Source organism: Bos grunniens, chromosome 13 (genome assembly GCF_055505025.1).
Source record: "Bos grunniens cultivar Pamir isolate PY7600 chromosome 13, Bosgru_T2T1.0, whole genome shotgun sequence".
Lineage (NCBI taxonomy): Eukaryota > Metazoa > Chordata > Mammalia > Artiodactyla > Bovidae > Bos > Bos grunniens.
In genome coordinates, this window is record NC_141177.1 from 81,934,263 (window position 1) to 81,950,625 (window position 16,363).

General features: G+C 41.7%; 1 protein-coding gene across 38 annotated transcripts in view; it reads right to left on the bottom strand.

The window, feature by feature from the left end:
- Positions 1-16,363, bottom strand: part of PLCB4 (phospholipase C beta 4) — a 483,574-nt gene that overhangs the window by 65,970 nt on the left and 401,241 nt on the right. For all 38 annotated transcript variants that reach the window (XM_086335129.1, XM_086335117.1, XM_086335149.1 and 35 more), the window contains 4 exons: positions 13,752-13,893; positions 13,054-13,138; positions 12,583-12,707; positions 10,484-10,535 (listed from right to left, as the gene is read on the bottom strand). In XM_086335129.1, the coding sequence (XP_086191255.1) occupies positions 10,484-10,535; positions 12,583-12,707; positions 13,054-13,138; positions 13,752-13,893 (404 nt within the window). The remainder of the gene's footprint in view (positions 1-10,483; positions 10,536-12,582; positions 12,708-13,053; positions 13,139-13,751; positions 13,894-16,363) is intronic.

Genomic DNA, 16,363 nt, shown 5'->3' on the forward strand with positions numbered 1-16,363 from the left:
GTGGTTGCTTAAGGCTGGGATGGGGGCAGGAGAGGTTACAAGGTGACAGACGAAGAGTATGGGTTTTCTTTCTTGTATGATTAAAGAGTTTTGAAATTGATCCTCAGCACTGTCTGCCCCTAATCCCCATTGGGTATGGTCACAGAATCACACTCTGGCTGGATTACATAACAATCCTGAAACTGTGTCAAAGAACTCCACCTCTCCAAAACAACATTTTTTTTTTAATGACGATAATTATAGATAGGAAAATTACATACTGAGAAAAAATATGAGCTATCGACTTCCCTGATAGCTCAGTTGGTAAAGAATCTGCCTGCAATATAGGAGACTCTGGCTGGACTCCTGGGTCAGGAAGATCCCCTGGGGAAGGGATAGGCTACCCACTCCAGTATTCTTGGGCTTCCCTTGTGGCTCAGCTGGTAAAGAATCTGCCTGCAATGCAGGAGACCGGGACTGGGAATTCCTGGGTTGGGAGGATCCTCTGGAGAAGGGAAAGGCTACCCACTCAAGTATTCTGGCCTGGAGAATTTCATGGACTGTATAGTTCATGGGGTTGCAAAGAGTCAGACACTACTGAGTGACTCTCACTTCACATGAGCAGAAAATAAAAGCACTTTCCCCAAAACCGTAAGTTTGTTTTTAGATGTAAAAGAATCATAATTTAGGACCAAATCTTTCATACCTCTTAAAGTATAACTTTTATAAGTTTCAACTCTAGATGATGTTAAATCTATTACTATTGTTTAAAATGCAACCAAGGGGAATCCCAAAGCACGATATTTTTCCTTAAAGAAAAGTTTACAGTCGTGTTTTTGGTTTTGACAAAGCTGACATTCTTTGCTATCTTCTAAGTCTGAACACAACATGTTAATACATAGACCCACATTCCATTTGGGTGTAACCAGCAATAAAGAGCCTCTGAGGACAATACTGATTTTTATTTTATTTAAACATTTTTAAAATTTTATATTAGAATATAGCTGATTTATGTTGTGTTAGTTACAGGTGTACAGCAAAATGATTTAGTTATGTATTTATATATATCCTTTTTCAGATTCTTTTCCCATATAGGTTACTATAGAGAATTAAGTGGCATTCCCTGTGCTATACAGTAGGTTCCTACTGATTATGTTTCATATATAGCAATGACACTGATTTTTAAATCAAGGATACAGAAAGTTTATAAAACTGTTCAAATATTAAAGATGACTTTGAACATACAACCTGTCTCCAGGAGGATACAACCTGTACTATTAACATAAAAGCTCTCTAACTTCATAGAACATATTGTTTTCTATGTTTGTAGAGTTTTAGATTTGGGCCTTTTTTGTAGCCAGCATTAATCACCGAAAAATATGATACAGCAAAAGCTCAAGTAGATGAGTAAATACAATTCTTCACGTATTTTTCCAAGGAAGACTATCAGCTTTGTCTGGCGAAGCATCAGACATCAGCTATTGGGGAGGTAATGCATGATAGTTGTAGGTTTCACAGGGAGTCAGCACTGGGCTCCAATAAGCAGACTCAAACTGCTCCTTATTAGGGATGGAAGGGGGTGCGGAGATGAGGGAGAAGCAGTGCAGTCAAGAAACAATAGGAAAAAAAAGAAACAATAGAAAAGCCTTGTGGCAAGGCCCTGGTTCCCCTCAAGGGATAAACATAACAATACTTTTGAGCTGTTTTGCAGATAAACACAAGGTGGGAGAAATTGACTGCAAGCTGCCTATAAGCATGCAGACCCCAGACAGGCTGGAACCAGAAGACTGATGATGCGGACTCTCAATTACAGCAACACCAACCAGTCAGAGGAATGCCCATGGGCTGGTCATGCCCTCTTTGAACCATTTCTATAAAACTACTAAATACCCACTTTGGGCTGCAACACACTTTCGAGGGCATTAGCCCCATATGGCCCCTTTGCTTGGCAAAGCAATGCTTTTTTCCTACCTTTTTCTACTTCACACCTGAAATTCTAATTCAGAGGCTGGATTTAGCTTCAGAAATTTGACAGATCCCTGGCTTGGGGCTGACCCTTAGCGAGTTCATCTTGAACAACTGTCTATTTGGGGCCTAAGGCAGCAGAGACTGTCACTCGCGACTTAGGGGTTGCGTAGGTCACGGGCCCCTGGGCACTGACGGGCAAGCAGAAGCTGGAGCCCTGGCTCTGAGGGTGGAGCTTGTGCCACCGCAGAGCTTTCTGCTTGGCTTAATGCTCTGTGCTACTCTCCCGATTCTTAATGATTTGTGAACACGGAGCACTTGGGTCCCACAGACTACATAGCTGGTCCTGCCTGGTGTTTTTCGGTGTGGGAAATGAACCCATTCCAAGCATCCAGGTCTGTGTGATGGCCACAGGGCAAGTCTAAAGTCAACGGCAAGTGAATTGATGTAAGAATTCTCTGTGGACTTAAAGGCCTTGGAGGCAAGGGCAGGAGAGAACGGCTTTCAGCCAGGTGGAGGACAGGAGTTACAGAATCAAGGATGGTGGAACAAGAAAGTTCATCCTGCTTCACCACATCTGAGATGCTATCAACACGCCCTCATTTTATTTACCAGCAAGCAAGCAAAATGGTGCTGATTAACAGAAAGTTGCCACGGATCTTTAGATTCATTCTAACTTGACAAAGTCATTTAAAAAGTGTGTACTTTTGAATCATAAAATATCATAGTATTTTGATAGCAACTGTCGGGTTTCCTCCAAAAGCCTGGAAAGACTTGAGAAATTAGTTTGCTCTATTTTATTATAAAGTGTAGAAGTACTTCCTGCTTTTCCAACTTTAAAAATGAGCCTGTAATAAACTACTGCTCACTTCCTGGTAAAAATCACACTTATAGGATGCAGTGGTGTGGCCTCCTAAACACACTGCCCACAGACCAGACAGGGAGTCCCAAGTAAGTTTCTGATGTTTGGTTACTGTTGTGAGATTCAGGGGTTTCTACACTGTTTGCCACCATAGGCCTAAAAGACACAGAACATCTCTTTACAGAAACCCTCAGACATAGCCCACGGGGATTTTTTAAAATTCCCTGTAGGTGGGTAGGAGCAAGACAAAGGCAGTGGGGTGAAAGCCCCAGGGTACCTCGATGCCCCTGCACGAAGCGCGTCCTTCACAGCCGGCCCATCTCTGCTGCCAGCTACAACTCCTCAGGAGCTCAGCACAGTCAGGAAAGACTGCTTCTCTCTGCCCTGTGGGCAAGAGCTCTGGGTGTGGAGAAAAGGGGAGGGGCAGGGGGACAGGAGACTTATTGTTCATGCCTCCAGTAGTCCTGATGCCCCAGGGAATGGTCAGACTTTTCAGTCCCTCTGAAAAAGGGACACACAAGCACAGAACCCAGGCTAACACTGCTGTTGTTGTTTAGTTGCTCAGTCGTGTCTGACTCTTTGCAACCTCGTGGACCGCAGCATGCCAGGCTTCCCTGTCCTTCATCAACTCCTGGAGCTTGCTCAAACTCCTGTCCATCGAGTCGGTGATGCCATCCAACCATCTCATCCTCTGTCATCCCCTTCTCCTCCTGCCTTCAATCTTTCCCAGCATCAGGGTCTTTTCTAATGAGTTGGTTCTTCATATCAGGTGGCCAAAGTGTTGGAGCTTCAGCTTCAGCATCAGTCCTTCTAATGAATATTCAGGATTGGTTTCCTTTAGGATTTGACTGTTTTGATTTCCTTGCAGTCCAAGACCTCTCAAGAGTCTTCTCCAACACCACAGTTCAGAAGCATCAATTCTTCAGCACTCAGCCTTCTTAATGGTCCAACTCTCACATCCATACATGACTACTGGAAAAACCAGGCTAACATAGCACCATCCTTGTTCATGAATGGATTTTGCAATAAACAGTGCAGAAGGTGAGACACTGAGCATGTGAACTATGGTAAAACAGATCCCCACCCACTTCACCTGGCCTTTAACAATGCTTTGCTGAAATTCTTCAGGAAGTCCAGGGGTGGGGGCAGTTAGGACAGGAGTCACCCGTTCTCTTGCCTGGGGCCTTACAACAAACGCTGCAAGTTCCTTCAGCACAGCCGACCACTGACGGACTTTGCTGAGTGTGGACAGGTGGACAGGTTTGGTTCGGTAACACTGGGGCCCCTTTTCCATAGAAAGGATGCCCACCCCGTGTCTGGGCAGGAGGAGCCACTGAACTCCTGAGGAGGGTGAAAAGCCTGTCCTGAGCCAGGTGAAGGCTCTGGGAGGCTCACAGCCAGTGTGGACATGAGGACCGCTCCGCCCACCTCACCTCGCTCCCCAGGCTCCTGTGAAAAGAGGCTCTTTCAACAGCCTGTGATCTCTGCCTGTCATCAGCCACATGGGCTGTAGCTTCCTTCTCTTTAACCTCACTTTTCCACAGAAATTTGCAGTTTGTAAAGGACATCAAATGCATACACTCAGTTCAAACTCACTGAGCTGCCACAGCAAACCTGGGGTGATGGGTATCACTGGCTTCATTTTATCAGCAGGAAATTGAGATTCAGGGCCTCATCTACCTGCCCAGGGCAACACTAGCCTGTGGAAGACCTGGTTGGGCTAGTGCCAAGGACTCTTATGCCCTCTACCATGGCTGCCCCTGGGGTCTCAGCCCCCACGGGGGCCCACCCATCAATTTATGTACACAGTCTCCTGGTTCTCAATGTTTGGCACTAAATAACAAGGCAGCTTAAAAAATACTCTAAACGTGTACTGGATTGTTTTCTTTGGAACCATAATTTTAATTTCTTTTTTCTCCCCTGTTTTATTGAGAGATAGTAGGTTGATACAAAAGTAATTACGGTTTTGAACCATGAATTTTAAATCATTATAATGAGGCTCAAACACATCTTTATTAATCAAAGTAGGAACCATTATAATCAACACATTTTTGCCAATGAGAAATAAGTTTGTTTATTCTTATAGCATAAAAATCATGCTTCAGGATTTGACAAACTCTTGGAAAGCACTTTCTGCCTCCTGGTGGTTGTTGAAGGATTTTCCCTGCCAAAAGTTGTCCAGATGCTTGAAGTGGTAGTTGGTTGGCGAGAGGTTGAATGAATATGGTGGATGAGGCAAAACTTCGTAGCCCAATTCGTTCAACTTTTGAAGCGCTGGTTGTGAGACATGCAGTTGGGCATCGTCATGGAGAACTGAGGCCTTTCTGTTGACCAGGGCTGGCTGCAGACTTTGCAGTTTTCAGTGCATCTCATTGATTTGCTGAGCGTATTTCTCAGATGTAATGGTTTTACTGGGATTCAGAAAGCTGTAGTGGATCAGACGGGGAGCAGACCACCAGTGACCATGGTCTTTTTTTGGTGCAAGTTTGGCTTCTTCAGAGCTTCTTCTCGGTCCAACCACGGAGCTGGCTGTCGCCAGGTGTCATATAAAATCCACTTCTCATTGCATGTCACAATCCAATTGAGAAATAGTTTGCTGTTGTTGTGTACAGTAAAGGAAGACAACACTTCAAAATAACGATGTTTTTGACTTTAAGTTAGCTCCTGAGATACCCACTTACTGAGCTTTATCACCTTTCCAATTTGCTTCCAATGCCAGATGGCCACAGAATGGTCGACAACAAGTTCTTCTGCCAACTTCTTGGGTAGTCACAAGAGGATCAGCTTTGATGAGTGCTCTCAATTGGCCGCTGTCAACTTCTGATGGCCGGCCACTATGCTCCTCGTCTCTCTTGTCTCCTTTGCAAAACTTCGGAACCACCACCACACCCTATGTTCATTAGCAGTTCCTGGCCCAAATGCATGGTTGATGTTGCGAGTTGTCTACACTGCTTTCCGACACATTTTGAACTTGAATAAAAAATTCGCTCAAATTTACTTTTTGTCTACCATCATTTCTATAGTCTAAAATAAATATAAAATAAACATCAAGTAATAAGTCATTAGGAAAAAAAACATTAAGTGAGAAATGTGCATTAATGATGCATAACATAACCAAATTTATTTAAGAATGTATCCACTACCAAATGGTAAAGTTCAACAATGCAAAACTTTAATTCTTTTGCACCAACCTAATTGAAATATTAGGGCAGAGAGGAGCTACCCCACGTTCAAGGTCAGGAGGGACAGCCATGAGGAGATACTCCTCACCCCTGGTAAGGAGCAGCGGCTGTACTTTGCTGGAGCAGCCGTGAAGAGATACCCCAAGTCCAAGGTAAGAGAAACCCAAGTAAGACGGTAGGTGTTGCAAGAGGGCATCAGAGGGTAGATACACTGAAACCATAATCACAGAAAACTAGTCGATCTGATCACATGGACCACAGCCTTGTCTAACTCAATGAAACTAAGCCATGCCGTGTGGGGCCACCCAAGACAGACGGGTCATGGCGGAGACGTCTGACATAACGTGGTCCACTGGAGAAGGGAATGGCAAACCACTTCAGTATTCTTGCCTTGAGAACCTCATGAACAGTATGAAAAGGCAAAATGATAGGACACTGAAAGAGGAACTCCCCAGGTTGGTAGGTGCCCAATATGCTACTGGAGATCAGTGGAGAAATAACTCCAGAAAGAATGAAGGGATGGAGTCAAAGCAAAAACAACACCCAGTTGTGGATGTGACTGGTGATAGAGGCAAGGTCTGATGCTGTAAAGAACAATATTGCATAGGAACCTGGAATGCTAGGTCCATGAATCAAGGCAAATTGGAAGTGGTCAAACAGGAGATGGCAAGAGTGAACATCGACATTCTAGGAATCAGCGAACTAAAATGGACTGGAATGGGTGAATTTAACTCAGATGACCATTATATCTACTACTGCAGGCAGGAATCCCTCAGAAGAAATGGAGTAGCCATCATAGTCAACAAAAGAGTCGGAAATGCAGTACTTGAGTACAATCTCAAAAACGACAGAATGATCTCTGTTCATTTCCAAAGCAAACCATTCAATATCACAGTAATCCATGCCTATGCCTCAACCAGTAATGCTGAAGAAGCTGAACAGTTCTATGAAGACTTACAAGACCTTTTAGAACTAATACCCCAAAAAGATGTCTTTTTCATTGTAGGGGACTGGAATGCAAAAGTAGGAAGTCAGGAAACACCTGGAGTAACAGGTAAATGTGGCCTTGGAGTACGGAATGAAGCAGGGCAGAGGCTAATAGAGTTTTGCCAAGAGAATGCAATGACCATAGCAAACACCCTCTTCCAACAACACAAGAGAAGACTCTACACATGGACATCACCAGATGGTCAACACCAAAATCAGACTGATTATATTCTTTGCAGCCAAAGATGGAGAAGCTGTATACAGTCAGTAAAAACAAGATCAGGAGCTGACTGTGGCTCAGACCATGAACTCCTTATATTGCCAAATTCAGACTTAAATTGAAGAAAGTAGGGAAAACCACTAGACCATTCAGGTATGACCTAAATCAAATTCCTTATGATTATAGAGTGGAAGTGAGAAATAGATTTAAGGGCCTAGATCTGATAGACAGAGTGCCTGATGAACTATGGACAGAGAGGTTCATGACATTGTACAGGAGACAGGGATCAAGACCATCCCCATGGAAAAGAAATGCAAGAAAGCAAAATGGCTGCCTGGGGAGGCCTTACAAATTGCTGTGAAAAGAAGGGAAGCAAAAAGCAAAGGAGAAAAGGAAAGATATAAGCATCTGAATGCAGAGTTCCAAAGAATAACAAGGAGAGATAAGAAAGCCTTCTTCAGCGATCAATGCAAAGAAATAGAGGAAAACAACAGAACAGGAAAGACTAGAGATCTCTTCAAGAAAATTAAAGCTACCAAGGGAACATTTCATGCAAAGATGGGCTCGATAAAGGACAGAAATGGTATGGACCTAACAGAAGCAGAAGATATTAAGAAGAGGTGGCAAGAATACACAGAAGAACTATACAAAAAAGATCTTCATGACCCAGATAATCACGATGGTGTGATCACTCACCTAGAGCCAGACATCCTGGAATGTGAAGGAAAGTGCGCCTTAGAAAGCATCACTACTAACAAAGTTAGTGGAGGTGATGGAATTCCAGTGGAGCTATTTCAAATCCTGAAGGATGATGCTGTGAAAGTGCTGCACTCAATATGCTAGCAATTTGGAAAACTCAGCAGTGGCCACAGGACTGGAAAAGGTCAGTTTTCATTCCAATCCCAAAGAAAGGCAATGCCAAAGAATGCTCAAACTACCGCACAATTGCACTCATCTCACACGCTAGTAAAGTAATGCTCAAAATTCTCCCAGCCAGGCTTCAGCAATACGTGAACCATGAACTTCCAGATGTTTAAGCTGGTTTTAAAAAAGGCAGAGGAACCAGAGATCAAATTGCCAACATCCGCTGGATCATCGAAAAAGCAAGAGAGTTCCAGAAAAACATCTATTTCTGCTTTATTGACTATGCCAAAGCCTTTGACTGTGTGGATCACAATAAACTGTGGAAAATTCTGAAAGAGATGGGAATACCAGACTACCTGACCTGCCTCTTGAGAAACCTATATGCAGGTCAGGAAGCAACAGTTAGAATTGGACATGGAACAACAGACTGGTTCCAAATAGGAAAAGGAGTACGTCAAGGCTGTATATTGTCACCCTGCTTATTTAACTTCTATGCAGAGTACATCCTGAGAAATGCTGGGCTGGGTGAAGCACAAGCTGGAATCAAGATTGCTGGGAGAAATATCAATAACCTCAGATATGCAGATGACACCACCCTTATGGCAGACAGTGAAGAGGAACTAAAGAGCCTCTTGATGAAAGTGCAAGAGGAGAGTGAAAAGTTTGGCTTTAAAGCTCAACATTCAGAAATGAAGAACATGGCATCTGGTCCCATCACTTCGTGGGAAGTAGATGGGGAAACAGTGGAAATAGTGTCAGACTTTATTTTTTGGGGCTCCAAAATCACTGCAGATGGTGATTGCAGCCATGAAATTAAGACACTTACTCCTTGGAAGAAAGTTATGACCAACCTAGATAGCATATTCAAAAGCAGAGACGTTGCTTTGCCAAGAAAGGTCCATCTAGTCAAGGCTATGGTTTTTCCAGTGGTCATGTATGGATGTGAGAGTTGGACTGTGAAGAAAGGTGAGCGCCAAAGAATTCATACTTTTGAACTGTGGTGTTGCAGACGACTCTTGAGAGTCCCTTGGACTGCAAGGAGATCCTACCAGTTCATTCTAAAGGAGATCAGTCCTGGGTGTTCATTGGAAGGAATGATGCTAAAGCTGAAACTCCAATACTTTGACTCTGATGCTGGGAGGGGTTGAGGGCAGGAGGAGAAGGGGATGACAGAGGATGAGATGGCTGGATGGCATCACCGACTCAATGGACGTGAGTGTGAGTGAACACCGGGAGTTGGTGATGGACAGGGAGGCCTGGTGTGCTGCGATTCATGGGGTCACAAAGAGTCGGACACGACTGAGCAACTGAACTGAACTGAACTGAACTGAATTGAAATACAACACTTCATTAGTTTAAGGTATACAATTTGCATTTCCTTCAAAACACACAGCAGAGGCAAATGTCCTGTATGCTGTAGGTGGGTGACTTGGTAACAGGGTTGCCACCTGGGGGTGCAGGTGCATTGGTGAGCAGGAGGAGGTGGGAGTCGGCATTCTGAATCCACAAGTGCTGAAAATTGTATCGTGATTGGCTGTTTTCAGTATCCAACATTGGACATTATGTATCGAACTACAGAGGCCAAGGGCATTCAGACAGTAGTGTGGTGGGAAGAAATGGTACTCTATTTGATTAGTCTAGAAGGCTCTGGGCAAGGTTTGAGATCATTTACCTGCAGTACCACTTGGGCACATCTGCATGGAGGAAAAAAAAAATGGCCACACTTTTTTTTTTTTGGTATAGAACTTGTACAGAATGTCTAAAGAAGAACTACAAGAAAGTTCTCCCATAGAACTTTCTTTAACTTCATTCTTTCATTTAACTTTCCAGCATTTCAGTGAAATTAACAGTTCCTATTTCACTACTTGGTTCACAGATTTTAGGGAGCACTATTTAAGTACTTCGAACAACATTCATAGCATTATTTTTTGGTGACTAGTATTTACAAGACAAGAAAAAAATTAATAGAGGACACAACTGTCTGCCTAGATGAAATAAATTCCACTTAACACTGAGGACTTCATTATATACTAAATCAACTTCATTCCTCTGTCTTATGTAAGATACACATATTTACTATCTTTGTCCCTCTTGCTGATGTCCAAATGAGCAGGGATCATTATCTGTCCTAGCTATAAAGGCCTCCACTATTGAATTTAAAGCGAGAGCATTAAACTGTGGAGTGTGTATAATAAAGTGCTTACCTAGTGGTTAATTTTTTTTTTTTACTCTGCTTAGTGAAACTGTGGTTGATGAAGAATGTATATTGCAGATGTAATTTACCTGGAGATTTCATTTGTTTCTATCCCACCCCTCAAACCTCGCTTAAATTCACCAACCCCTAATTTAAAATGACACGGTCTCATTACAGCTGTAGTATGGAGTGTGGAACATGGTGACAGCAGTTTAAATCACATTACTTACCCACACGATCCATTATACTCAAATTTCCCCTGATTCAACTGCATCGCTAAATCTGTCAAGAGACAAAAATAATTTAGCACTTCATCTTCCTGGACAAAGAAGATTCTGATGGGGTGATTTTAAATAATGGAAATCAGATACTGATCCCAGGCTGATAGGTCTTTTTTAACACCACAAGGTACTTCTGGATCTGTTTACAGAGAGAGGCATACAACTCTTTTTTCCATGTTTAAATGACCTTGAGTTTAAAATAAACAAAAAATGTGCATTCATAGAGATCATGTTGGCATTGCTTCCAAATTTGGATTCAATATATGAGTCACTGTTGAATTACTGTCGAGAGTACAGATGTCTAAGCTGATATATATATATAGTTAGAGAAGACACGCCTTATGACCCAGAGGGAGGGTATGCTGGAGAAATCCAATAGGGTTGTATGAATATAAAACTCAATTAAAACTAATCAAAAACAAACTAGGTAAGTATCATATAAAAAAAATGTATGAGTTAAAAAGAATTATTCTAGTGGTGTCTACACTGGCAAAGCATGGTTATGACTTTTCTTGCAGGCAAACAAAATCTTCTTTATTTTCATCAGCAAAAAAAAGGGGGGGCCTCCTGATGATTTTTTTTTCTTCTCAAAGTACTGTGATAAACCTTACATTATAGAATAAAATGTAAGATGGCCTAGAGAATAAACTACCTTTGGATCATTTAATCTACATCATGGTCTCACTGACAACAAAGAATACAACTTGACATCTTTTTAAATAGGCAAAATCAGCAGTGCCTTTTAATCTTTTTTGTTTCTATTAGAAACACTCCAGGATCGTGATGATTTCTGGTCACAGTTTAGCACAGTTAGCAGCAAGAGGGGTGTCGAGCAGAAATCTGACTTCAGTTCTGGTCACTGAGGATGGGAAACACGGTCGGGCCACATCCATGCCAAAGGGACACAAGTCATAGGACTTTTCAGTCAGTCCAGATCACAGGGAGCCCGGTGCATTGAGGTTTACAAGGTATGGTGGATGGGCTTGGAAAAAAAAAGCCCTAGACTGGGAAAGATGAGAGATACCCTCATAGAGGAAAAGAAAAGAACAAAAGGGATGTTTTTTCCCAACATTTTAAAGCATTTAAAATGCTTTGAGTGCCCTGAAGCCGGTGCACTGGGATGACCCTGAGGGATGGGGTGGGGAGGGAGGTGGGAGGGAGCTTCAGGATGGGGACACATGTACACCCATGGCTGATTCATGTCAATGCATGGCAAAAACCACCACCATACTGTAAAACAATTAGCCTCCAATTAAAATAACTTGATTAATTTTTTTTAAAAAAAGGACCATGATGCGGTAAATAGGTTTTGTGGCATATTTCTCACCTGTTTCGCGTGAGTAACTAAAGACTATATTTTTTCTGTCTCTCATCTTCATATTGTGATCCTAGGCTCTTAAGCAAACTTTGAAAACTTTAAAGATTTTATTTATGCTTTCATAAAAATTGACTACTCTCCTTGCAGGAAAAAAAAATTATTATATATTGGAACCTGGCCAGAGTACACTTCGGAGGAATAAGTTATACATTAGTACCTCTAAGTGTATAAGACTCCTTAAACACCAGTTTAGCAGAATCTACTCCATAATACTCTACATCTTTATGGTGAGATTCTGCTATGTTGCTGATCTCCTGCTGAATGCCAACAGTGGGAAGGCTACTTTCCCAAGGAGAAATGAGTCACAGTTACTATACAAAGATCCTCAAATTCTTTTCATTTCATTCTGTCTCTGGACAAGAAGATAAGTTTGATCCAAAAAGAAGAAAAACTAGACATATTTCAGAAAAGGGGACAATGTTTAGCAAATTAGTCCTGGCATTTTCAAAAGGAAATTCAATTGAAATCAAACTCTATTATCTTCTACCATTGTTTTATTACTTTAGTTTGCGTTTTCAATTTCTCACCGTTCTATATATCCAACAACATGCTGTTTTGCCATATGTCTGCTTCCTTTAAAAAATGCCCACAGTCTACTGACAGCAACTCTTGGCACCGTCCTGTCAAAATATGCTCATGGAATTCGAGGTCACTGGACATCAGTTCCTACCTGGGGTTTGATAGTTCAGCGAAACCATCTGGCAGCCAGCGTTCCAGAAAATCTGAGGCATGTAATTACTGGAGTCCACTCGGCCTCCCTTGGGGTAAATGCGACTCATTTGCCGTTTATTATAACTGTGTAATGTATTAAGGAAAATGGAAAAGAGTATCCCAGCAGTGAAAAATAAGTAACAAAGAGCTAAAGCAGTGAAGACTGAGATCAACACTGACAAAAACATGTGACAGTAGAGAGCGGATTTCACATGTATAAAGGACGCTAAAGAGAAAAGCCATTGTTCTCGGCGTGGATTATAAAAACAATTCGCATTTGGGCAGGTTTTCCCTGCTGCTGCAGTCTTTCACATACATCATTTTACTAGCTCTACAACCACAATATTATATTAGCCACCTTTCTGTTTTAGAGATTCCTGCCAAACTCAAAGTTCACCAACCATTTATTCCACTTAATACATAAGGATACTTCACAAATTCAATGGCGTGTGTCTTCAAGTAACCTAGACCGACTGACTCATTAAAGGAAGACATGTTATAATGAATATTGCGTTCTGTAAAGAAAAGCAAAGATGCACTTAGAAACCCTGCCATCGGACTCACAGAAAGACAAGCGATAAATATAATTACACCTTGAATCACGAGGCTTTGGAGGCAGATGCTCCATCATGATATCAGTAGCTTCTACTTTCATTAATGTTCTGACGATGGAGACGGCTGACTTAAGAAAAGTGTGATGAATTCAATTCGGAGTCAACTATATATATACCAACTGACATTCACAGCCACCCCTGGAATATGTATTTTCAGTGAGGACTATGTCTTCTCCAGTCCAGAAGTAGTTATGAGAAGTTTTAAAATATCACTTGCTATGTTTTTAAGAGACCAGGTTTTGACTCAAATAGGTCTTATAAAGTGTATCCAATGCAAGAGGCTATGCGCTTGGAGTGCTACCAAATCCAGTCTCTCAGAGCCACCTTGTGGACGATACTGGAAATGACAACACAAGGCCCCCATGAGCCAAGGATGTGTGTGGTCTGTGCAACAAAAATAAGGTGAGATGGAACAGTCCACATGCCCAGGAAAGGAAATGGCAACAAGTCAGATCACAGCACAATAAAAGAAAAGCAGACAAAAAAGGCAATAACATTTAACCTTTGGTGTTACCTTCAGCCACATGGAAACCTTGAAACTTTACAGGCTGTGCATAGTTGATCATTGTAGACAAATACGGATGGATATTAGTGGTAGCACCCACATATTTATAAGATGCCATCCACGCCTGCTCATCTTCTACGGTAACCAGGCCCTACAAGCACAACAAAGGGGATACACACATCAGTGACTTCAGCAGGCCTCAGATTTATGCCACAAACTGCCTTGTGTGAGTGTGTGTTCAGTTGCTCAGTCATGCCTGACTCTGTGATCCCATGGACTGTAGCTTGCCAGGCTCCTCTGTCTATGGTATTCTCCAAGCAAGAATACTGGAGTTGGTTACCATATCCTCCTCCAGGGGATTTTCCTGACCCAGGGATCAAATCCGAGTCTCCTGGGTTTCCTGCGCGGGCAGGTGGATTTTTTACTACTGAGCCACCTGGGAAGCCCCTACAAACTTCCTTACTAGAGATAATCTGGACACAGATCCAAGATGAAAGATTTTTCTCTTCCTCAATTATGTTAAATAAAACATAATTTTTAAAAAGAGCTTTTAATTTATTTAAAGATTTTTTTGATGTGGGCCATTTTTAAAGTCTTTAATGAATTTGTTACAATATTGCCTCTGTTGTATGTTGGTGTTTTGGTGTTTTGGCCACAATGCATGTGGCATCTTAGCTCCCTGACCAGGGATCGAACCCACCCTCCGCATGTAGGAAGTGTGGTGTCTTAACCACTGGACTGCCAGGGAAGTCCCAATAAAGGATAATTTTAAAAGTTAACATCAGGACTTCCCTGATGGTCCGGTGACTCCATGCTCCTAACACAAGGATGATGGGTTCCATCCTGGTCAGGGGACTAAGAATCCACATGCCTTGAGGCGTGGTCAAAAAAAAAAAAGTTAATGTCTATTGTGGCTCCAAATAATATAAATAGAGATAATAGTAAAATATGAACCTTACCTTACATTTTGGGGACATTTTTTTAGATTTTCAAAGGACTTTATTCCAGATAATATATTGAAGTTCAGAGCAATGCTATGGAATATGTATAAAAGGTATTATAATTCATAATTTCACAAGTTGTGAAATAAATTAAAAAAACAGAGATCCTTCAATTTTAGTGTACAGGTGAAAGTGAAAGTGAAGTTGCTCAGTCATGCCCGACTCTTTGTGACCCCATGGATAGTAGCCTGCACCAAGCTCCTCCACCCATGGGATTTTCAAGGCAAGAGTACTGGAGTGGGTTGCCATTTCCTTCCCCAGGGAATCTTCCCAACCCAGGGATCGAACCCAGGTCTCTCACATTGTAGACAGAAGCTTTACCGTCTGAGTGTAGATTCCAGGGCCCCACCCTCAGAGTTTCTGAAAAAGGGAGTCTGCTGTGAAACCTGAGAAATGGCATTTCTAACTAGCTCCCAAGTAGCTGGTCTGGGGACCATACCTGCTTAACACTTTTGGAAACCAAGACATATACATAGTTTGTGGTATTTAAAAAAAAGCTTATTCTTAAACTAATGTGATAATCTACTACACAGGACCTATTAAAATTGCATTATTTTGCATACAGGCAAAGAGTAACAAATTAGTTTGTTTTCTTGTAAATCAGGACAAAAGCAACACAATCAACAACAACAAAAATAACACCTTCAGAAGTGATCAATATTTAATTGAGATCAATACTCCAGGATGAATAAATTATTGACTCATATCAGTCAATTCATTTGTTAAAAAAATGGCCAGGCCATTTTGTTTACCTGACAACATTTTAGATCATCAAACTGATTTCACCAATAAAAGCCAATAAATAAACAAATAATGTAACTTGTTGACATTTTTAAAAATCATGTTTTCAAATGTCCCCAGTTAAAATTTGAGAGTTCATTGAGCACATAATCATGAATACACTGAATCTGAAAATAAAAATGACCTATAGGTCAGGAAATTCATTTGATAGCAAAACGGAAAGGTCTTTGTTTCAAGTATATTGGTGTTTTGAAAGGCTGTTAGTCAATTTCACATTGTATCCATTCTAGGAGCTTTATTTGACATTACTTAATGTCCGTCTAGTCAAGGCTGTGGTTTTTCCAGTGGTCATGTATGGATGTGAGAGTTGGACTATAAAGAAAGCTGAGTGCAGAAGAATTGATGTTTTTGAACTGTGGTGTTGGAGAAGACTCTTGGAGTCCCTTGAACAGCAAGAAGATCCAACCAGTCCATCCTAAAGGAGATCAGTCCTGGGTGTTCATTGGAAGGACTGATGCTGAAGCTGAAACTCCAATACTTTGGCCACCTCATGCGAAGAGTTGACTCATTGGAAAAGACCCTGATGTTGGGAGGAACTGGGGGCAGGAGGAGAAGGGGACAACGATGAGATGGCTGGATGGCATCACCAACTTGATGGACATGAGTTTGAGTGAACTCCAGGAGTTGGTGATAGACAGGAAGGCCCAGTGTGCTGTGATTCACGGGGTCGCAAAGAGTCGGACATGACTGACCGAACTGAACTGAATTTTGACTTTATCATAAGGGAAGTAAAGTAATATTTTTAATTGTTATATCCTCTTCACAGCTCATGACATCAAAGTGGTCCTTTTAATAAAAGTACATGGTGTGTTACAGTTG